This window comes from Balaenoptera musculus, chromosome 10 (assembly GCF_009873245.2).
Source record: "Balaenoptera musculus isolate JJ_BM4_2016_0621 chromosome 10, mBalMus1.pri.v3, whole genome shotgun sequence".
NCBI lineage: Eukaryota > Metazoa > Chordata > Mammalia > Artiodactyla > Balaenopteridae > Balaenoptera > Balaenoptera musculus.
In genome coordinates this window covers 37,070,390-37,095,070 of record NC_045794.1, presented here as the reverse complement: position 1 = coordinate 37,095,070, position 24,681 = coordinate 37,070,390, and the positions used below count along the sequence as shown (strand labels likewise).

Sequence of the window (24,681 nt, the reverse complement as noted above, 5' to 3'; positions counted from 1 at the left end):
GAATGCCTCCTTCATTTGAAAATTCAAAATAGTTAGAGAATGTTAAGGAATACTGTAAGAGGTTAGCACTGCATTGCTAAAAGGGCGTTTGTTGCTAAATTGCTGTTTGCAAAAAGGACAGTAATTGTCATTGTCAGTTTACAGCAATTACCTTCACTTTGTGGTGGATTGTTTGTTCCAATTGTAGGTGAATTCTTCTCTCTCTCTCAATATTTACCCTTGTGGACCATTATCACTTATCATTATCCTACCACCAAAAAGATGCAACATTGTGTTGTCCATAATCACAGTGTTTACAAACAAATCAGTAAATAGCCATGCCGGGAAAGATAAATCTATAAAATGAGGACTCTATCAACAAAGATCAGACTACCAGGTGCCTTGTCTCTTTAAATTCGGTGTTTTACAATTCAGCCTGCATAAGGGGTAGGCAGATATGGAATTAGAACAACAGAGCCATCAACACATTGCCCTAAGTCCTGTTCAGATATTATAGTTATTTGATCGTTACTATCGTGTCACAAAAATGGGCTTCTTGTTCTTTCAAGAGGTTTGCAGTCTCAGATGACTGCCTCAGCATAGCTCTCTGGAGTTTCTAAATCATTTTCAGCAAATTCTACCAAATTGGAGTGAGATTGCAGTGTACCTTTGCGAATACTCTGCATGTTCTTGAACTGTCATTGCTCTGTTACTTTCCATATATTCCCAAAAGTTTGAATCACACCCACCAAGGTGATAATTTTGCTTTTAGCAGTAACAAAGATGGTTTGTGTGATATCTATCAAGTCATTCCTGGTAAATGTTAAGTTGTCTTCTCTGTGGGCTCCTAAGCAGGCAATTCTTTGCCTCCTAAGGAAAGACCAAATTGGATTTTGTGATACCAAAACAGGGCGATGAAGAGGAAGTCAATAGGAAACGCTGCCCTTCTGATGATCCGAGGAGGTCCCTGGGTAGAGGCGCACTCGTCTTACGTCTTACGTCGGTCACTTACTTGTTTTCAGAATTCTCTGAGTTATAGTCTCCGTTCCTTAGAAATGCTTTGAAGAGAAAGTTGTCCTTCAGCTGGCAGCAAAAATCATTGGCATCAGAGCCTCTTGTTTGGGAATAATAATACTGGAAGGGGAGCAATGGCACATTCAGGCTTGCCAGCATTAGAAATACATGTAGAAAGGACAGCGGCAGTGCCGTTGAACTCTATTGAAATTCACTGGATGGAGAACTTTTCAGAAATGGGCAAATAGGAAAGGGGGAAGGGGTGTTGTGCTAAAAAATGAGTGCCTGTTTTGTAAACAGAGTTGGCAAGTGTAGGCGATGGGTCCCACCCACTGTTTTTAAGTTGAGCAGTTATGCTTAGTTGATGAGTCATCTGATATGTGTCTGATAAGGGGGTTCCAAGAAATCGATTCTCTTGGCCCCAGAGACGTAGGAGTGTGGTGTGTGTGTGTGTGTGTGTGTGTGTACGAATGTGCGAGAGCGTGTCCACTGAGCTCACTCAGTCCTGCCTGTGCTATGTTGCATCGGGTGCCCCGGTACTACCCAAGGACAGCAGCGTGGCCCCCGTTTTGGAGCCCCGTGTTTTTCTTAGTCTGCAAGAGGCAACTTAACTAAACTGTCTAAGGTTTTAACAGTACTGTTCACGGCCGTGATGTGTAGAATGCCTTTAACATTTACTCTTCTGGGTTACAGTAGGACAGATGTGTATCTGCACAAATAGTCCAGAAATTTGGATTTTCAAGAGTAGCTCGAACTTTTCTTACTCATAGAGTGGTAGTTGGTTTACTAGATTAGAAAACTGCCCTGATGTGGGCCAATTAGGTTTTTTTTGGTTGTTGTTGTTGTTGTTTTTTAATTATTTAATTATTTATTTATTTTTGGCTGTGTTGGGTCTTCGTTTCTGTGCGAGGGCTTTCTCTAGTTGTGGCGAGCGGGGGCCACTCTTCATCGCGGTGCGCGGGCCTCTCACTGTCGCGGCCTCTCTTGTTGCGGAGCACAGGCTCCAGATGCGCAGGCTCAGTAGTTGTGGCGCATGTGCTTAGCTGCTCCACGGCATGTGGGATCTTCCCAGACCAGGGCTCAAACCCGTGTCCCCTGCATTGGCAGGCGGATTCTCAACCACTGTGCCACCAGGGAAGCCCGGCCAGTTAGTTTTGCTTTGTTCTATGGCCACACGCTTCACCTTTCATCAGGGACATGGTATTAATGATCTGCATCTGTATCAGGGTTGGCAGACTATAGCCCAAAAACCAAAGCCACCTGCAGCCTCTGTTTGTATGGCTTTTACTTTTTTAAAGGGTTAAAAAAAGAAGGTAGTTATAAAGTATACATTGTTTCATGGAATCTTTATAACAACTCTATTTATCATCCCCATTTTACAGATAAAGAAGCTATGATTCACAGAGGCTGAGTAACTTGCCCAGGTTGACACCAGTTGGGGGTGGGATGGGGGAAGGGAGGGCAACAAAGGTGCATTCCTCTTAACTCTCCCATCTCTCCTTAAATGTGCATTGTTACCATGGAAACAGTTGGAAAGTGTGAATGGAGCCCGTAATCCATCATTCCTACTGGAATGGAAGTCCAAAATGCCCACCAAGTACAGCCTGTTCCTTTACCTAATGGTTATATGGAATTCTTGTCACTCAGGAGTCACATCTTTAGAGTGTGATAAAGGGGGCATCGTTCTGAAAGGTAAGGATCTAGGTTTGAGGAGAAGGGAAACCAGTGATCCTTGTAGAATGGAAGAAGAGGAAGGAAGCCATGTCTAGAGTTATAAATGGAGTGCCCACAAAACCCACAGCCTTCTACCAAGGGCTGTAGGCAAAAACAGGAAGTGGTGGTGGCATCTGGCTTTCTTTCCTGCTGGTACAGCTTCCTCATTTAAACTCAGCCCTCCTCCTAACTTTCTTAACTTCTCAAAGCATCAACTAAAGTGATAAATGCGATTTCTCTCCGCAAATCTCTTTTAAACACTTCTTTCTCTTTAGGATTATATTAGATATTATTTGGTTTGGTCACCAGCGATGCGTATTCCTTTCCTCAGACAAAACAAAATATCTAATCAATAGTGAGGCTAGTTCAAGAGAAACTTTGCAGCACAGAAGTTCGATTTGCCTACAAGGAAAGAAATGGAATTGTATACAAATAATTGATCCCCACCTGTTCCCTGCCCAGCCTTTAAAAACCATCCCTTTCATTCTCTAGTTCAATTTGTAAATATTACAAATAATCACATGCTACTAGATCCTAGTGTGCTGGTCCTCTGACCCTCAGAATGTTGAAATTTAATTAGGGTGTAGTGACTAAGAAGTCCGCTTTGGGTCTGAATAATTAGATGTTTCTGCTCCTTTCCATAAGCATTTCTTGAGCTCCTTAAATGAAATAGGGACTATATTGATGAGCTTGGGGCTTAAACAAACGCACACACCCCCAAAAGGGTTTGGAATAATAATACTTTTCATTTGAAAGGTTCCTTTATTTTTCATTTTAATAGTGTTACTGTAAAAGTAAGATAATCATTAAAGACCATTTTGAAAATGCATAAAATAAAGTATAAAGAAATCACCCAAAGTCTTACTGTTAAAACAGGCTCTGTTAACATTTTGATATATTTGACTCTAAGTTTTTTGTCTTCTGCTTGGGTCTTGCTTTTTACACTGGCATTCTTCCGTGGACATTTGACTTTGGTAGACAATAGAGCATGGTGGGTAAGGACTCGAGTCAGACTACCAGGGTTTGAGGGCTCTGATGCTCACTTTGTGACCTTGGACAAAATACTCAACCTCTCTGAACTTCAGTTTCCTTATCTGTAAGGTAGGTAGTAATAGTACTACTCATAAGTAAAATATTGTAAAAAGTGCTTAGTGTGGGCCCAACATAGTGAATACACTTAAATTTATTATTGGTGGTGATCAATAAAGTGTTTTATTAATTATACTGAATTCTCATTGAAGTAAATGAAAGCTCTAGGAGTACATTTGTATGTAAAAGATAATTTTGAATTTGTCAAAATATTTATAATTTCCCCCATGAATTAGAGTCTCAGAACAGCTTGTCCCCCTCTCCTAATTTTCAGGCGCGTCTTCTTCCATCTAAGCTCTTGTTAAATGAACTTCCTCTGTGTGCCCTTTCCTCTCCATGTAAGCCTCTCCCACTGGCACCCCCCAGGAACAATTCTGCACCACCTACCTGCACGTACCCTCCAAACACCCCGCTTCTGACTGCAGTCTCCTCTACTTCCCTCCAAGGGCTCCCCCTTGGATACTCCCTCTGTGCCTGGCCTTAAATGTCACTGAGGACCTCTGTGCTTCCTCCCCTGTCCAGCTTAGATGCCACGGTCCTTCCCTTAAACCCCTTCAGGTCTTCCCCACACCTGAAATTCCCTTCCTCTACTGGTGCTCTGTCACACGAGCCCGGAAAAGCCCTGAATCTGTGCTCTCTCATCATACAGATGGGTGACACTTTAACTTCATCCTTAGTGAGCTCTCCAGCCCTTCCTTCATCCCCCGCTGGCACTCTCTTCAGCAGTGTTTTTAAATCTTTATTCGCTTCATAGAGATATTTCTCATAGGAAGAATAGGGGTGCAATGGAAGAGCAGGAGGGTGAGTGGAGATAAGAGGTGAATGAGAAAGTGGGGAGGAAAGTGCAGGAGGGCAGAGACAGCCTGGAAATGTGGAAGAAAGGGAGGAGGTAGAAGAGAGCTTGGGAGGGACCAGCACCCCCGGGAAGGACTGGAGAAAGATGATTGGCCGGAAAACAGAATGTTTCCTACCATTTGTCCAATTGCCTTGTCCTGGGGTTTTACATTTCCTTGCAGATGATGAGCATCTATGTCTGTGAGTTTGGGAGTAAGGGGCTGTGGTTTGGTGGGAGATGACGTTAGATAAAAGCAAGACGAGCAACAAAGACCACTTTTCCTCCAGCAAGATAGTTTTTATGTGGGCTCTTCTAATCATGAGGATGGTAAAAGTTTTATATTTTTTAATCAAATAATTCATTCATTCATCAAATATTTATTGGTACATTTTATGTGCCAGACACTCTCCCAGGCACTGAGGATATCATAGAATATAGAAACAAAGGTACTTGCATGATTAAATAGCATTAGAACGTTAGGATGCTTTTCAATTCAAGAAGGATTTTGCGGGCACTAAGGGGCGGAGCATGGGTGCTCTGGCCCTGCCTCAGATGCCAGCACGCATCTGCAGAGCGCTATGGCTCAGAGACACCCGTGAGCGCAGGCTGAGCGCGGTGGGAGCCGTGGCCACGTGAAGCCTCGGTGTAGAGATGCTGCTGAGACCAGCCTTTCCTAAATGACTTGGTCTGTCTTGGTCTCAGAGAAAAACACCAGCTTGTCAGTCGGTTCTTGGGCAGGGGATCTCCAGAACTCAAAGGAAGCTTGTGTAATTTTCTGGTGAGAAAAAGAAGAGGAACTACGGTAATGATTCACGTAGTAATTGCTTACTTGGATGGAGTGCCTCCCATGTGATAAGAAAGAGTTGCTCATCCCTCCCTTCTAGCTCTTTCTTCTTTAATCTTTTTTTTTTAATTAATTTATTTATTTATGGCTGAGTTGGGTCTTTGCTGCTGCTGTGGGCTTTCTCTAGTTACGGTGAGTGGGGGCTACTCTTCGTTGCGGTGCGCAGGCTTCTCATTGCGGTGGCTTCTCTTGATTCGGAACACGGGCTCTAGGCGCGCGGGCTTCAGTAGTTGTGGCACGTGGGCTCAGTAGTTGTGGCTCGCAGGCTCTAGAGCGCAGGCTCAGTAGTTGTGGCGCATGGGCTTCGTTGCTCCGCGGCATGTGGGATCTTCCCGGACCAGGGCTCGAACCCGTGCCCCCTGCATTGGCAGGCGGATTCTTAACCACTGCGCCACCAGGGAAGCCCTCTTCTTTGATCTTGACCCTCTCCCAGTTTCTGCCTTCTCAGATGAACAGCCCCTACTAGCTTGGAATGTTATGAATGAATTCTTCCCCTTGGACCTTCTCCCAGGAGGATGCAGTGGCCCTGTGTTCCTAGAGGAGCACCCCTCACCAGCGTAGACCTGACTCACCCCTGCTGTGGGCTCCGGGGCCACTGGAGCTCTGCTGAGATGCCTGCGCCCACCCTTGGTTACCGATGTTCCATTTTCTTCTCAAAGCAGAACTAAAAAGAGACAAGAAATTACCAGAAGCCTAGCTTTTTCCTAAGAACCTGCAGAAAGAGCTGTGCCCTAAGGTTGGGAGTGCAGGTGGAAGACAGATAAGCTAAAAGTAGGCCCCAGATCCACTTTGCTAGGCCCAGCTCAGCTCCTTGTTTGGGCTGAACTGACCACAAAAAAGGAAGATTATAGCTGTGCTCTTAGGATTTGGGATGGAGGGCTTGGCCTAGGGATTCACAGGGTTTCAGCCTATCTCAACCAGGTGTCAGGGTCTCCCAAACAATCTCAGGCCTTGCTCTTGGCTCCACTCACGGCACCCTGTCAACCAAGACCATTTATTTGGAAAACCCAGCCCCTCCCAGTTTAGACGTTGACCCCATTGCTCCTTGCTGAGTTGTATTGTTGATTTGTAGTTCAGAGGTACAAAATTAGTTGATAATTAGACTGTTACTTGATGTCACCAGCCTGAAATGCAATCACCTGGTAAGAAATAAAACAAGCATCTCTGGACATTATTTAAGAAAAAACTTTTATACTTTCAACCAGGTTTAGAAGAGGAAGGATTATATAGTGTGGTGAGCCTTTGGTCCCTTTTGGAAGGAAAGACATGGCGGTGTGGGGAAGGGTGTGGAGTTGAAAATAATTTAAAAATATATATCCTGGTGAGGTAAGTAATGCTCTACTACCCTTAGGAAGCAGACAGGACTCGCTCTCACACTGAGAGCCGGTCAGGGACTCACAGGAATGGTAATGGTTCAGCTGTAAATGCTTCCCTTCAGTGCAGTCTCACCTGGACAGCGGTGGGATCCATGTCGCAGGTATTCACGCTGAATACCTGCAGGCGGCTGGCGGGCGATGTGGTGGCGCTGGTTCGGAGGCTGTGAGAAACAGAAACACTGAGATGGATACGCCAGGGGACCAGAGCTGGCAGCTTCACATCCTGCCTGCTCCAGGTGCCGTCCATGTACCAGCAGCATCAGTACTACCTGCGAGCTTGGGAGGAATACAGAACCTCAGGTCCCATCCCAGACCTACGGGATGAGAATCTTCATTTTAACAAGATCCTAAGGAGATACGTATATACACGTTGAAATTTGAGAATAGCTGCTTTAAACTCTGGCAAAGGAGAGGACGGGGAGAGTCATGCTGGGAGGGTTGGTAAGGGCTCTCTCTTTTTTGAGAGGAGTGGGTCCTGGAAGAGTTGAAAGCCCTCACCTGCGTGGCAGCCTTGAACACCCCCATCTGAGCTATTTCTGGATCCGCAGCGGTGACGGCTGCTTCATCTTCACCTCTTTCAAGGGCTCTGACGCTCGCTTGAAGGATGTCGTATGATTTCTCGTTATATAGCTGGGCTGTTAAAAGATAGTCTCATCTCCCTTACAGTGCTGTGAGGTTGGGTTTTTTTCTTTTTTCTTTTTTTTTTTTTTAGACATAATTTATAAAATTTCCCAATTTAAAGGATAGGATTTGATGAGTTTACCCAAATAGAGTTGTGGAATCACCACCACAACCATGGTATAGAACATTTCAATCACCTTAAGTGTGTTGGTTCCATTTATTGTCACAGCTTTCCATTTCATTAGCATAAAATACTTCAAAAAATGAAATTTTTTATAACATTATCCATATAATCTTTGGGTAAATTATAGAAGAACAAGAATCATAGTCCTATCAATATGATTCAAGACAATGACATAAATGTTTTTAAGATAGATGTTTAGATGTTCATTGTTTTTATGTGTGAGTCAAAATTTTCTTGCAGCAAATAGAGTAAAAATATCTAGGAATATTTAAGAAATCATGGAGGGGCTTCCGTGGTGGCACAGTGGTTAACAATCTGCCTGCCAATGCAGGGGACACGGGTTCGAGCCCTGGTCCGGGAAGATCCCACATGCCACGGAGCAGCTAAGCCCGTGGGCCACAACTACTGAGCCTGCACTCTAGAGCCTGTGAGCCACAACTACTGAAGCCCTTGCACCTAGAGCACATGCTCCACAACAGGAGAAGCCACTGCAATGAGGAGCCCGTGCACCGCAACGAAGAGGAGCCTCCACTCACGGCAACTAGAGAAAGCCCGCACGCGGCAATGAAGACCCAAACGCAGCCAAAAGTAAATAAACAATTTTTTTAAAAAAGCATATGAATTAAAAAAAAAAATCATGGAGTATTGCCAGAGGACTGGAAATGGGCAAATTTCATCCCAGCTTTCAAAAGTAGTAAGAAGTATATCCCAAGCATTATTCTAGAGCAGATTATTAAATAGCTTATTTACATGAAATTACTGCAGAAAATACTGCTCCCTGGGGGCAAATAATGTTTTCCTAAATAGTCTTACTAACCTAACTTCATGTCTTGAGATAAGAGTGAACTGGTATAATAAGAACCTGCTGTATAAATAAATAAATTAAATAAAATTTAAAAATTCAAGAAAAATAAAAATACAAATAAATTCTTTTTCAGAAAAAAAAAAAAAGAGTGAACTGGTAGGTCACCAAACTGGCTTAAGCAGAGTGTACCTTGATTTTAGCAAGATATTTGGCAGTCTCACGTGGCTTACAAATGAGATTCTAATCTTTGTAAATTCACTTATACTTAGCTAAGAGTCAGCTATGTGCTGTGTTTGGTATTGGAAGTAAACAGGTAGGTAGGACAGGCCATGACTGTGAATTAAACCATCGTGGCCTGTCCTACAGTCTAGTGGTGAAGAAACATAATAAAGTAATAGAACAAAAAGATACCTCTGGCTGCTGGATGGAGGATGGATGAGAGTGGTCAAGAAAAGGGAAACAGGTTATCACGGTTGCCCAGAAATTAAAGATGACAGTGGCTTGGATTAGAGTAGTGGCTGTGGAGATGGAAAAAAAAGAAGCGTATGGATTTGGGATATATTTTAGAGGCAGAAATGATAGGACACTTGCCAGTGAATTAGAGATGAGTGATGAGTGAGTAGATGAGAAGTCAGGGATGACCTCCAGGTGTCTGGCCGGAGCAGTTGGCTGGACAGTGGGCCATTTTCCAGATGGTCTTGTTCCATTCAAAAAGAACCAGTGACTTGGATGAAGGCAGACTCAAGATAGGAAGCTGGATGAGGTAGTTGATACATAAGTAAAAAGGATCAACAATTTAAAAAATATCACAAGACTGGAAAGATAAAAGGTAATGAAAATAAGTGCAGAGCCTTATACTTGGCTTAAAAAAAAAAAAGAAGTACACAGGATGGAACCAGGAAGACTGACCTAACAGCAGTTCCCCCAGAAGCTCAACAAGAATGAAAAGTGTGACTTGCTTCCATAAAAATGTAAACCAAAATAGTTTGCCTTAAAAGAAGCAGGATGACTACTGGGCATATACCCAGAGAAAACCGTAATTCCAAAAGACACATGCGGGCTTCCCTGATGGCGCAGTGGTTGAGAATCTACCTGCCAATGCAGGGGACACGGGTTCAAGCCCTGGTCTGGGAAGATCCCACATGCTGTGGAGCAACTGGGCCTGTGAGCCACAACTACTGAGCCTGCGCATCTGGAGCTTGTGCTCCGCAACAAGAGAGGCCGCGACAGTGAGAGGCCCGCGCACCGCAATGAAGAGTGGCCCCCGCTTGCCGCAACTAGAGGAAGCCCTCGCACAGAAACAAAGACCCAACACAGCCAAAAATAAATAAAATTAAAAAAAAAAAGACACATGCACCCCCATGTTCATTGCAACACTGTTTACAGTAGCCAGGTCACGGAAGCAACCTAAATGCCCATCAACAGACTAATGGATAAAGAAGATATGGTACATATATACAATGGAATATTACTCAGCCATAAAAAGGAACGAGATTGGGTCATTTGTAGAGACGTGGATGGACATAGAGGCTGTCATACAGAGTGAAATAAGTCAGAGAAAAATATCGTATATTAACGCATATATGTGGAATCTAGAAAAATGCTACAGATGAACCAGTTTGCAAGGCAGAAATAGAGACACAGATGTAGAGAACAAACATACACAGCAAGTGGGGAAAGCAGGGGTAGGGGGGTGGGGTGGAATGAATTGGGAGATTGGGATTGACATATATACACTAATATGTATAAAGTAGAAAACTAATAACTAATAGATAACTAACCTGCTGTATAAAAAAATTAAAGCAAAAAGGCATACAGATGGCCAAGAGGCACATGAAAAGATGCTCAACATTACTAATAAAAAGAAAAAAAAAAAAAAAAGCAGAATGTCCAACTCAAGTTAATAATCTTACTGTGCTTTGCACTGTCTGGATCAAAACTAATGTGAGGGGGGCTTCCCTGGTGGCGCAGTGGTTGAGAATCTGCCTGCCAATGCAGGGGACACGGGTTCGAGCCCTGGTCTGGGAAGATCCCACATGCCACGGAGCAACTAGGCCCGTGAGCCACAACTACTGAGCCTGCACGTCTGGAGCCTGTGCTCCGCAGCAAGAAACGCAATAGTGAGAGGCCCGTGCACCGCGATGAAGAGTGGCCCCCGCTCACCGCAACTAGAGAAAGCCCTCGCACAGAAACGAAGACCCAACACAGCCAAAAATAAATAAATAAATAAATAAATAAATATTAAAAAAAAAAACTAATGTGAGAGCATCGTGCTTTTCTCGGCACCCAGCCGTTAAAAAGGATGGTTGAGAAACTGGACCACGACTGAGCTGTAAACAGCTGAACACGCCATCACAGGATGAACAGCTGAAAGTACTGGAGAAGTTTAAGTCAAAGAGCACCATCTTAAAATGAGCACCGTCAGATGGACCTTTAGGTGGAAGAGGGGTTAGATTTCAAGTAGATTCAAGTAGGTCCAGAGGGTAAAATAAGGACCCAGGATAAACATAGCAGCAGTAGTTTCAGCTCAGCCTCAGTTCCAGTGCACAGCACTTTCCAGAAGCAGTTGGGTTGCATATGTGTCCCCTGACAGAAGACTTTGCAGACCTGGATGCCTGTGTGTTGGCACAGAACATAGAGGTTTCCCATCCTGCCTGAAAAGCTGGCCAGGGTAGTCTCTGAAGGTCTCTCCCCAGTCCAGGAGTCTAGAATTCTGTTTCCTAACCAGCCTCTTTCTTCTCAGGGGACACAAAATCTACTGGAATGTCCCTGCACCACGTTTTTCAAAGTATCGCTGACACATGAGGGTTCTCAGAATCCCTGAACACATTCTTTGCAAGACTAACTCTCCCGCCACTGCTTCCCCAGGGCCCGTGTTCAGTCATACGTTCTAGGTCCCCTTCTCTTCAAGGGTGAACATCAGTCTGAACTATTAATACCTTGACAACTCGGTTGCCTGTTGTTGAGGTTTGGTTCCCGTTGAAACATGCCTTTTTCAGCGAGCAGCTTTTGCCCCAACCATATGAAAACTTTTGGTCAATAGTTAGCAGTGTGAAAGCTTACGTGATACCCAGATGAAATGAAAAAAATGAATCACTTCTGTTCCTCTTAGCATAGGAATACCAGCTTATGTTTCTCCTCCAGGAAACCAAACTATATGTATAAATATTTACTTGGGCAAATAGGGGCACAGTCATGCTCAAAATAGAAGAAATGTTCAAATAAGTCCTTAGTCTCACAAGTCATTCTCTCTGCTCTTTCTTTTAGATGTCAGCTCCGACTGGATCCTCTTAAACTATTCTAGGATCTGTGATAACCAATCCGATATTTTATTGCTTCTTTCTAAGAATCTAAATAGGGAGATATACTTTTCTAAATTTTAATTCCATTAATGCTAGATTCTGTTATAGGCTAAAGCAGTCATAGAATTTTACATACAGAAGTTGCCTTTTAGTGACCTGATAGAAAAAGGTTTTTGCTTTATATTAGTTTTCAGTCTTGGAAGGGAAGGTCTATATGTTGGGAGGGATGGAGAAAAGGGTCTTCAGGGATTGGCTGTCGGACTTACTATGGGTCGTTTGGCCGGGGGTGCGGCGTGATGTCTTTCAGACGTGGGAGCAAGGGGCTTGTCATCTCTGTGGAAGGATCTCATTCTGCTGTTGTTAAGTGTGGGGAAGGAGATAGGTGAGCTCCCTGCTGAAATCTTCCCTGATCAACACTTTTCTCCCACTTGGAAAAGAAAAAGAGGTGAGACGAGTTTATGAAGAAATCCTTTCTCTTTTGCCAAGGGCCACAGGCCAGCTGAGTATCATCTACAGAGAAGCCCACCCAAAAGAATGGCTCAGAGCCGCTACGTGCAAGAACATGTGGTCCCAGGGCTACTAGCTGGGGGAACAGATGTTTCCGTAGAATGTTTCTTTTGCTACTGAGGACCCACTTCTCCCTGGCTGAGAGCCTTTGGTTACCCATTAGGTAGATGTTAGTAATTATCCCTCCTACAGCGTACATATTTCGAAAGGTCATACTCTTCACTCATTAGCCTGGGGCCCAGTGGTGATATGTCCTCTCCTCCCCAGGTCAGTCCCAGGAGAGTCAATTCAACAGAGGACAGGGTCACTTCAGAAGAGCCCATGGCTAATCCTCTAATTGCATCCATTCTATCCCCAGCTGGTAGCCCAGGATCTTCTGTGCCACAGAAATCCCCTGTGGCCTGTCACAGGCACATGTGGAAGTTGCCACTTAGGGTTCAGTATCAACATGAGTGAACTCTGAGTGAAACTCAAGGCTTGCTTCCTTAACATAAATATTATCTTATAAGATGAAGGAAAAATCATACCACAGATGTGTCCTGTCTCTTACTCTCTGGCAGAGCATAGCAAATCATGTTCCATTACAGATCTCAAAACTGCTGGATTGCTTAGTAAATGCTGGCTCTCAGTTTTTCGTGTCCCTTAACCAGAATAGGTAATAAGGGACTTACCCTCTTATTCGCCCTCTTACTCAGGGATCTGAGTCAATATATGTCCGAATGTACTTCCTTACAATCATATCTTAACCTAAATTCCCCTTTATTAGCTGGTCAGTTGGACCTTCACCTGAAGAGTTAGATTTTCCATTCTTTCTCCCAGTGTTTGTTTTACCTCTGCCGAGCCCTGTCACTCTTATGGTTTCTGGCCAGTCTCTGGCAGTCTGTCTGCTCTGCCCTTGGCTGTCTGTACTCCCCCGTTTATTTCCCCATGGTTGAAACAGAGGAGAAACAAAATGCCGCGAGACAAGAGAAAGCTAAGAAGCAGTGTTTCTGCCTGGGGCAAGGGAAGGTACCTGAGGAGGTGACATCTGAGCAGTGGCTCAGCAGGTGTGCGGAGTGGGGGAAGGGCTGGGAAGAGGCCCACGCAGAGAGGATTGCACAAGGCGCCAGGCACCGCTCAGCAGTACTTGCTAGAAAAATAATTGCCTTAATTACTCAAACATGGAATCAATTGCAGTAATGCATTGTTCCTGGGACATATTTCCCTACATCAGGAAGTGAGCGGTCTCATCTAGGGGACTGGAATTTAGTTCTTTAAATAAATAAGCTTTATTTGCAATTCTTAGGTCTGTTTTAACCAAATGATTCAGAAATAATCTATGCCATCTCCCACATCATTTTAACTGTGCTTTTTCTCGAGGAAGGTTTGATAATGAGCCAGATGTACTAAAACAAAAACATGAGTTCGTCGTCCAACAAAGTCTTTTCATTCCGCTTGGTTGTCAAACTTTTCCCATCCGTTAAGAGAGGGAAACTTATTATTATTTTAAGAGGAACCGGGTGCAAAAAAAAGTGAATTATCTCAGTGGTCTAATGTATAGATTCAAAGATAGCCATAGAGTAATTAGGTGGAAAGAACCTAGACACCGTTTGGCCTTCTGTTATAGGCGAGGGATGGGAGACATCAAGCAAGGTGCCCACAGTCACGTGGTCCTGGACCTAAGGGTCACTGCACACCTTTCCCTCAACATCCCCACTCACCCCACTCCCACCCTCACCCCCCTTTCTCACACTTCCTCACGGGGGTGTCACAGCAAGTGTACCATAGACCACAAAAGCTTTCTTTCACAATGTTGTTTTAAAGTCACCTCAACTGAAATGATCCCAGAGAGCTATTTCTGTTTACGCTTAGGATTATGTAAAGCATTTGAATTCTTGGAGTTACATTCTAATGAGCAGTTCTTTACTTGGTAGAACGTTTTTATTGAGGATGTTAAGGAGGGTGTGACTAATAGGTTCCAGTATCTGGATCCTGTCAATGAATAGTGTTAACCGTATAACATATAAATCAGCCTTGGCCTTTCTGTTGGTTTGGCCAAAAAGTTTATTTGGGTTTTTCCGTAACGTGTTAACACAAAACCTGAACGAACTTTTTGGCCAACCCAATGCAACGTAAGGTCAGAGTCTGTGTTCTTTATAGTTATCACAAGACTTATTTTCTTTGCTTTAGGGTACTTTTGACTTCAGTAACACTGCTGTCTATATATTCAATCAACCTTCTGTTGATCTGTTCAAAGGAAACAGGTAAGCTGATAGCATGTGTAGTTTTGTAAAGCCAGGGTAGTTGATTCTCATGGTGATATTGTGAACAAATGATACTCTCCCTCTTCAGCAACTTGATTATTAAAGAAAAACAGTACTTTGACCTGTGGTCACTGGAAGACCTATAGAGGAATTTACCTGGAGAAATAGATAGAGCAACATATAAGTTAACTTGTTACGAACAATGAGCAAATAACATTGCCATTTAAAGAGAACCCTCAATTATACCTGCTTTTCTAGTTTAAGATGACTTCATTTTAAAGGCCTTGGCTTTTTCCTTAGGTCTTTATAAAATCAGATCCCATGTTTTTATATTATAGCCTCCAAGGTTTCAAAAGTAAACAGAGCTTTCATTCTCTTTCGTGCATATTCCAAGGAGAAAATGGGATTCCCAATGCAATGTGGGAGTGAGTGTGCTGTGAAAAGACTTCAGGTTCTCTGGGCAGTGTAATAATACCTGAAGTGTTTATTTTCTGTTCCTGGGACACTGGATTACGTTTGTAATACTTTGACTTTTACTTTAGCTAAAACCACATTGGCCGACTATTATTGTATGTAGATGACTTCATTTAACTGGAACATTTTGTAATAAACTGCAGATCTAACCATTGTCTAGTTTAAACACCAGTCTTATGAGAGAATAAACAAAAGTTTAATTATAGTCTGACCCATATTGCTTCCTGTGAACCTTTTGAAAAACGTGAGCTGAACTGTTACAAAGAAATATAAACCCATTTTCTTAAATGAAAGGTTTAACATTTTAGTATTTATTGACATGAGCCGGCTGAACACTGTACAATTTTGCTATGGCCAAATTATTCTCTTGACAGAGTTTCCTGCTTCCCTCTTTTGTGAGTTGCAAATCTCTGAACTAAATTTTATCAAAGGTCAGAATTCTGATGTCGTGGTTATTACATGTTTCTAAGCTTGTTACTATATTTAGGACCCATGAGGCATTGTTGGAATATTACTAAGATTAATTCCTTGTTAGCCTAATCAGTTCAGGTAATTCATTCAAAAGGAACTTTTCTTCCCAAGCATCAGGATTTTTATTTTTAAATCAAATTTTTATTTTAATGATACACACCAGACCTGAGAATAAGATCAGAGTGGGAACTTCCCCCCCAGTAAAGTAGGGAGACTTTTGAGACAGTAAAAAAAATAAGGCTTATGACCTCATCGTTTATTTGCAGTGCTTTTGTAGCCAACCTGAAAAAGAAAAAATGGTGGTCATGTCTGACATTTAAAAATGTCAAGGGGTTGTTTTGTAATGAGAATGCCTTAACCCTTGCAAAGCCAAGAAGGCTATTTGTGTGATTTTTGATAAAGACACAATAACTTGGGGAATCGTCAATAGAATGATGAAATCTTGGCTATTTTGAACGTAGGGAACTCTTCTGTTCTCAACTGTGGTTTTTAAACAGGCTGCATGGTTTATGAAAAGCTGGGAGAACAGGTCTTTGGCACCACAGGGAAACTTGTCATCTTCGGAGCCACCTCCCTACAGAACACTGGAGGTAAAAAGATCGTGTTTTTCTATACATTAAAGTTGTGAACACTATTATTTCTTTCTAATCCTGGTGGTTGGGTGGCCACGTGAATTTTAACATAATTCAAGCAGTATCATTCTCATTGCTAAAGTGGCGCTTGGGAAGTCCAGCAGAGACAGTAGTCACTTAACAACCAAGGATACTGGGACAGTGTCTACAGCTGTCTTTGTGTCTTATTGAAGGTTAGTCTAGGAACAGGCTGGTGACCTTTTATATAGCTTGCAACGTGAGCCTCAGTATCCTCTTTCTAAAAATGTTCTCATTTTCCTCTAGCAATGCTGAGCTACCTCTTCATAGTAAAAAACGAACTACCCTCTGCCATAAAGTTTCTAATGGGAAAGGAAGAGACATTTTCGTAAGTTATAGACCGTTGTTTGTGAGATAACTAAAATGCTTTTAACTGAAATGTGGGCTAACCAACGTTTTTGTTTTATGAAGACGGCAGAAACAGAGTTTTCCCTAGGCTGTTTTTTCTTGGTTTGTTGTTTCTGGGGGGTATATAAATGAAGGAAGCAGGCAGAGCCGTTTGAATCTGAGCATTTAAAAGGTAGATTCATCGGTCATGCTGAAAACGCTAGGTGCTGCAATTTCCCAAGAGCCTGAAATCTACATCCAGTTTCTATGAAGTAGAACAGATATGGAGTATTTTTGACACAGAAGTGGAACAAGCAAGATTAAGACCCGAGTCTCTTCCTTAAAGAAGGGACAGAGCATCTGGGGAGCAGAATTGACATGAGCCAACCTCATTAAAGATGTAGCTAACCTTGGAAAATGTTGCAGCTGCGTTTGGTACATCCTGTGTTTTGACTACCTCTTGTTTAACAGTTCTTGTCAGTCTTAGTTTCTCTGTTTTCTTTCAAGGGAGAATCGTAGAAACCAGAGTTCCTAGTGTTCTTTCATCAGGATTCAAGGTCAAATCCAAGGGATTAGGGAGAAAGCAATGGCTACTTGTGGTGACTTGTTTTTCAGCGATATTAGCCAAGCAAAACAGAAAGGAACTTTCTCTTTAAATAATTGATAGGAGAAGTTGTAATCTGACAGAATGTGATGTGTGCATTCAGCTTTGAAACGATGTAAATAATTCAGAGGAATGGCAGGCTTAGCCAGTGGGAGTGAGGGGGGAAGCAATATCTCTTCTTCTGCTGCATGGGGGGAGAGATGAGAGTAAGTGACTAGTGGTTGGGTCAGAGTGGTTGGATAAAACCTGAATAATGATAAAAGTTAATGGTAAACATTAATAATAGTTAACAAAGTTTAAATATTGTGAAATTTTACGTGTGAGGAAAGAAAAGTCACTTTCTAAGAAAATGTGACCTAACTGTTCACATGCTTTTCAGAGCCTGGTACGTGGATGGCCGTCTTCTGGTGGTGGTAGTTACCTTTGGCATAATTCTCCCTCTGTGTCTCTTGAAGAACTTAGGTAAGAGCTTGCTTTTCTCATAGTCTCTACAATACCCAGATGAATCAGAAACCTAATAAAAACGAACAACTTTGCCCTCTGCTTTCACTTGTAGGGTAAAGATTAAATGAGTGATAAATTACAAGTATTAATCAGGCTTGACTTTAATATGGGATAAAAACACTGGTTGCTATGTGACTTCCTAAGCAATCCCTCTACTAAGCCGTGGAGGGAAGAAGGAAGGTCCTGGGACCAGCAACAGACAGTGCTCTGTCCAAAAGCACAAAGTCCAGAAAATGGAATTCTGCTCATACAGGGTCTTACATACTCTGATTATTTAGACGAGCAGAATTTCACATCTGATATCAAGACAGAAAATTGCTTATATTTTTACCCCAAAGTATTATGAATCACTCTTAAATTATCAGAGGCTAACCCGTCTCAATTATTTGCTTCATTAAAGGGAGAGAGAGAAGCAAAAAGTCAAAAGTGGTAGATAATCACTAAGTCATATCCATTTGGTTTTGACATTTTTGTGTGTGCGCCTATAGTTGGAGACCAGGGTCCCTGATGTTATGGACATTTCGTGTGTGGAATAATGCAGCCAGACTGCCGTCCAGTCCAAAGCCTCTGAAATGCATTTCCTTTAATTCTGGGCTCATTCAAGGCAGACGTTTAACGTTCTTCCCAAAATGATTGCTAACCATAATTTTTTGTTTTGTATGAAAAATACCAAGCCTCTGTAGCTGTTCTGTGAGACCTATAAGCAGATTTTTTTTAAGCTACTTAATTATCTGGTTTCTGAGTCTGTGTTTAAGCTTTTCTGTGTATATACATGTAGCTCTTTTCAGTGCAAGTGGAGAAGGGCTCTTCTCCCCCAGGGGTGAGAATAGTGCAGCCCCCAGAGACCACTTAACTCTGCCTTTCTGGAGATTACGGTGTTCGGAGATCTCCCAGGTATTCTAAGGGGAGCAAGGTGGAGATCCTCAGGTGTTCAGTTCTCGCTGGAAACCACTTCCTCTCCTCTGTGTATATTCAGTATTTACACAATATGTGCATAATCAAGAATTATTGAATGGATCAAGGGGTAAATGGGAATTGGCCATAGGAATCCATCCGAGTACAGCAACAGAGACCTATGGCCAAAGTTGGAAAGTTCTCTTCCCCTGGATTCTGGGAATCTGTGTTCTCTATCTAGTGTGTCAGGAAGAACTGGAATCAAAACACATAATGCTATAATGTTTTAATTTAAAGTCACCATTTTTGCCAAGTAAGGTAGCACTATCAAATAACCTTGTATTAATATTAGCATGTATGAATATTATTGGAACCCCAAACTATGCTTGAAATAATGCATTGAAAGAGGTGATGGATGAAATAATAAGAATTCTTTAAACTTTTTTTTTTAGGCTATCTTGGCTATACTAGTGGATTTTCCTTGAGCTGTATGGTTTTTTTCCTAATTGTGGTAAGTGCTGATTGAAATGGTTGGCTCGGTTTTGCCATAGAATGGTGCTATGTAATAATTATGCATTATTTGGCTTTATTTGATAAAGTCTGATTGTTTCTCCTTTATTTTTTAATACTAGGTTATATACAAGAAATTTCAAATTCCCTGCATTGTTCCAGAGCTAAATTCAACAATAAGTGCTAATTCAACAAATGCTGACATGTGTACGCCAAAATATGTTACCTTCAATTCAAAGGTAAGTTTCTTATCCTTTAAGTATAAAAAGGAGCGTTTTTACTAGGGGCATTTGTATTTCTCAAACTTCTTTTGATTAAACTGTCTCGGATGTGATTGTTCTCAAAAGAATACTGTATCACTGCTTCCAACTGCCACAATCCATTTAGGGACCTTGGAGAAATATACAAATTGTATATTTCGTTCTCCCTTTTACCCAGTTTATGTGTAGGACAGCCTTAAGTATTCCCTGTGAAAACCTCTTTCTGGATAATTGTCTCAGCTCTGTTATTCCTTGTAGATCTTTAAAAACAGATTAATAACTAACATCCTTAGCCCACTGCTTCTTATCTTGTGGTGACAGAAGGGAACACCTCAGACTTCCCCAGCATGTACAGTTGAAATACAGACACCACCACAAATTGGCACTAAAGGAACGTTCATACGACATATTGGGAAATGATGGACTATGGAACCAGTCAGGCTTGGATTTGAATCCTCAGACAAATTATCAACCCCATTTGTAAAATGACTATTCTATTCTGTATCTTACAGGGTTTTGTTAGAATGTGCCTGGTACAGTGCTTGGGCAAAATTAGAGCATGAGAAATGTTACTTTTCCCTCCTTCTCTGCCAACTTCTTTTTGCATAAGAAGTTACTATATTGAATTTGGGAGTTTTAAAAAACCTTATCTAAGAAAACTAATTTAGCTCGTTCTCTCTCTCGCTGTCTTTTAACTCTCAAGGATACAGCCAAAGCAGTGAAGTGATTTTCTTTTTAGAAAGTAACTTTCTTTTTAGATGCCATATTTAAGTGTGATTGATGCGCCCTATATAGTGCAAAGCGCAGTAAAATGGAGGTGGAAGTTCTGGGCGTGTTGCCTAGCCTGTCTTGGAGGGAGTCAGGAGAACAGCCCTGGTCTGCCTCAGGGTTGCTGTGGGCATTCAGTGAAATAATGTAGGAAAGTGCTATGTAACCGGCTAGCGCCACATAAATACGGGGTGACGCAGCGCCTGGAGGTTGTAAAATACACTGTGGGTGAGCCCAGCTCTAGAACCCCTCTCTGCCAAGTGCCTAATGTCTCAAGCTAGATAAGCTCTCTTAGAGAAGCTGCTCCTATTTCGATACCAAAGCTCTCCTAATAACCAAATAATCCAGGGATTCTGAAGGGCTGTCAGATGAAAAGACAGCTCAGAAATACTGGAACTGTACAATTTTTATGGTAAAAATGCCTTTCCGTAACATTTATATTTTTCCTTTCAAATAGACCGTGTACGCTTTACCAACAATTGCATTTGCATTTGTCTGCCACCCGTCTGTCCTGCCAATTTACAGCGAGCTTAAAGAGTAAGAGATTTGTTTAATTTTTTTGCAAACTGAATCATTTTAGGGCCTCTCATTAATAGGCAAGTACTGTATTTAAAATAAATGGACTCATATGATGAACGCCCCCTGACTCATCACCCAGCTTCAACATTTACTTTCTGCCATTCTTGAGCAAGAAAAATCACAAACCTGCAGTATATTTTGGCCATAAATGTATAAAGTGGCTTACTCTGTGGGCTTTTTTTTGTTAATTTGGTTTTTCAAATTCTGTATTACTCAAGAGAGTTCAAGTATTTGTGTTGCTTTATGTTACTTATGATTATTCTGCAAGTGGATAATAATAATCTTCAGACCCATCTGTGAACCACTAAATACACTGGATCTGATTTGCCTTTTGGTTTACTTGGAAAAGGCTGGTAAATCAGGCAGGAAGAAATTAATGTTAAGACCACAAACTGGACAAAAGAATATTGTTGTTCATTTCAAACTATTACAATGATTGTATGGATTTGGTTTTGATTGCTGTTCTAGAGAAAACGAAAGCCCTGCTTATAAATTCCCTCATGGGTTCTCTTTTTAGCCTATTGTTATCAGACTTTCCACATAAAAACAGTCATCATGGCATAGTGTCTTTTTTTGAGGTAACTGGTTTACAACTTATATAGGTTTCATGTGTACAACCTAATATTTCTCCTTCTATATACATTACATCCTGCTCACCACCAAAAATTTAGTTTCCATCCATCACCATACAGTTGATCCCCTTTACCCGTTTTGTCCTCCCCCAACCCCTTCCCCTCTGGTAACCACTACTCTATTCTCTGTAGTTACCTCCTTGGTTAGATTTATTCCTAGGTATTTTATTCTTTTTGTTGCAACTGTAAATGGATTGTTTTCTTAATTTCTCTTTCTGCTAGCTCATCGTTAGCATACAGAAACATGGCAGATTTTTGTGTGTTGATTTTGTACCCTGCAACTTTACTGTACTTGTTTATTATTTCTAATGGTTTTTTGGTGGAGTCTTCAGGGTTTTCAATACATAAAATCGTGTCACCTGCAAATAGGGACAGTTTTCCAATTTGGATGCCTTTTATTTCGTTTTCTTCCCTAATTGCTCTGGCTAGGACTTTCGATACTAGGTGGAATAAGAGTGGTGAGAGTGGGCATACTTGTCCTCTTCCTCATTTTAGAGAGATAACTTCCAGTTTTTCATCATTGAGAATGATGTTAGCTGTGGGTTTGTCATATATGGCCTTTATTATGTTGAGGTATGTTCCTTCTGTACCCACATCATTGAGTTTTTATCGTAAGTGGGTATTTTGTTAATGTGGTATGTCACATTGATTGATTTGTGAATGTTGACCTATCCTTGCATCCCTGGAATAAATTCCACTTGATCACAGTGTATGATCCTTTTGATGTATTGTTGTATTCAGTTTGCTAGTATTTTGTTGAGGATTTTTTGCATCTATGCTCATCAGAGATATTGGCCAGCAATTTTTTTTGTGTCATCTTTGTCTGGTTTTGGTATCACGGTGATGTTGACCTCATAAAATGTTAGGAGGCATTCCCTCCTCTTCAAAATTTTGGAAGAGTTTGAGAAGGATGGGTATTAAATCTTCTTTGAATGTTTGGTAGAATTCACCAGTGAAGCCCTCTGGTCCTGGAGACTTTTGTTTTTTGGGAGGTTTTTGATTACTGTTTTAATCTCAGTACTAGTGAACCGTCTATTCAGATTTTCTATTTCTTCATGATTCAATCTTGGAAGGTTATATGATTCTAAGCATTTGTCCATTTCTTCTAGGTTGCCCAATTTGTTGGCGTATAGCTTTCATAATATTCTCTTGTAATCCTTTGTATTTCTGTGGTATCCATTGTTATTTATCCTCTTTTGTTTCTGATTTTATTTATCAGGGCCTTCTGTCTTTTTTTCTTAGTGAGTCTAGCTAAAGGCTTGTCATTGTTGTTTATCTTTTCAAAGAATTGGTTCTTAGTTTCATTGATCTTTTCTATTGTCTTTTTAGTTTCTATTTCATTTATTTCCACTCTGATCTTTGTTTCCTTCCTTTGGACTTTGTTTGTTCTTCTTTTTCTAGTTCCTCTAGGTGTCAGGTTAGATTGTTTATTTGAGATTTTTCTTGTTTCTTGAAGTAGGCATCATGGTATAGTCTTAAACTCAGAAAGATATACAATATAGCTATCTGTTTCCATTTTGAAACAAAAATAAAGATGATGTTATTTAGCATTGAATTCACTCATTATTCTTCCTCTTTCATATTTAATTGATATATGAGTAAACTTTGAAGTATCAGTATTTACATCTACCTATCTATGTGTTCATCAGGCTTACTTTATGACCTTATATTTAGGGTGTTTAAATATGTCTTTGGCATCTTTTAAATTTAATAGTTCAGCTTTTAGTTTGTAATTTCCTCACGTGGGTACTTCTCAATTTTTCTTGTTTTCCATACTCCCTTTTATGACACAATCAAATGTTGTGACTGTTGGTGGTCGACTGTTGAGTACAAGTCTTGTAGACTAATTGTTTGGGCAGTTAAAGAAACTTAGAGGTTCATGCAAACTCCCAGAGTAAACTTGACCTAAGAGAGAAAGAGAGAGCCCTTCATTATCCCAGCTGTGAGCTCTTAGGCACTCATTGCTCTGGAGACATACAGGCTTCCCTGGGGCTATTGAGTGGGAAAACCGGAACTTAAATAGCAGCTTTAGCAACTGAACACCGAGGTCAAGTTGTAGCTCTGCCCCGATCTCTGAGCTGAGAGAACAGTTTTGGAATTTATTCTGCCTTTTTCCTGTGCATGCTGAGTGTAGAGATAGTATCAAACAAATGTTAAAAAATACTCTTTGCTCTTCAGATGAGAACTCGATATTCTTTCAAAAGAATGGGGAAGAACATTCAAGGGATTGTTTGTTACATGGCTCTCTCTCACACAATACCCATTTGGTGTAAAAGAAGTTATTATAAACTGGCATATTTGCTGAGGGTAATTTCAGCTGGTCAGGTCAGCCCCAGCCTGATAGAAAGTTAAGTTCCATTCTTCAGTGTTAACACCAGTGCTTACATTCAGTAATGTGGTTTTTAATTTTTCAAATTCCTTTATCTTTGTTTTTAGTCGATCACAGAAAAAGATGCAGATGGTTTCAAATATCTCCTTTTTCGCCATGTTTGTTATGTATTTCTTGACTGCCATTTTTGGCTACTTGACATTCTATGGTAAGTACCTTCTGTCAGTACCTAAATGTAGGTATTAGTAAGTAAATTAGTAAAAATCAATATCAAAATAACTTTTAATACGATAGCCCAAAAAGCAACAAATCTGTCCATTGACTTTGCTGATCTTTTCTTCTACTTAAAGCAAATGGCAGTGGTTCCTTTACATATTCATGCAGACTGCACAATAGAATAATTACTGAAACAATATACTGTCATTTTTTCTCCTAATACTGTCCTTAAAAGAAATTGCATTTTATAAGCACGCCACCTTTACTGAGGAAAGTTTAAAACTATAATCAGAGAAGGCTTTCCTAATTGCTGCTGAGAACTGGGTCAGATTCTATTAATAGAAAAGAGAGACAGAGACAGATTTTGAAAGTGAGAAACAGCAGAGTGCTACACTCATGACACTCTGCATTAATTAAAAATAAAGCACCTGATTGTTCAGCGGCAGGTGGAGCCTTGCAACGATTTGAAGCAGTGACATAGAAAGTTGAAAGAAATGACAAGGTTTCATTTGTAACTTTTATTGACCCTGTATGAATAGTTTACCTTCTTTTACTACCTCTTCATCCTCTTCTATTCCAATCATCCTGCAGCTTTATTTAACATCTTTCATTATCATTATAATTTGGGACCTAATTTAAATTTAAATACATAAATTTCACATTCTCTATTAAATAATATTTCTTGGGGGCATTTTTTCATAAACACAAATGTCTCAAAATTTAAACACATTTAGAGATGATCAGTTCATCCTGGAGAGGAAGGCTACCCTGATTATACAGTTGTATTATTACCATTTTTTTTTTTTTTTTTTTTTTGGCCGCACGGCGTGGTTTGTGGGATCTTAGTTCCCCAACCAGGGATTGAACCCGGGCCCTCAGTAGTGGAAGCACCAAGTCCTAACCACTGGACCGCCAGGGAATTCCCTTATTACCATTTTCACAAGCGATGGA

The 24,681-nt window shown here is 41.1% G+C and overlaps 1 protein-coding gene across 2 annotated transcripts in view; it reads left to right on the top strand.

Moving 5' to 3' along the window:
• SLC38A1 (solute carrier family 38 member 1) overlaps positions 1-24,681 on the top strand; it is a 70,846-nt gene that overhangs the window by 35,872 nt on the left and 10,293 nt on the right. For both annotated transcript variants that reach the window (XM_036866351.1, XM_036866352.1), the window contains 8 exons: positions 14,439-14,512; positions 15,955-16,047; positions 16,354-16,435; positions 17,418-17,500; positions 18,889-18,947; positions 19,069-19,185; positions 20,432-20,511; positions 23,622-23,722. In XM_036866351.1, the coding sequence (XP_036722246.1) occupies positions 14,439-14,512; positions 15,955-16,047; positions 16,354-16,435; positions 17,418-17,500; positions 18,889-18,947; positions 19,069-19,185; positions 20,432-20,511; positions 23,622-23,722 (689 nt within the window). The remainder of the gene's footprint in view (positions 1-14,438; positions 14,513-15,954; positions 16,048-16,353; positions 16,436-17,417; positions 17,501-18,888; positions 18,948-19,068; positions 19,186-20,431; positions 20,512-23,621; positions 23,723-24,681) is intronic.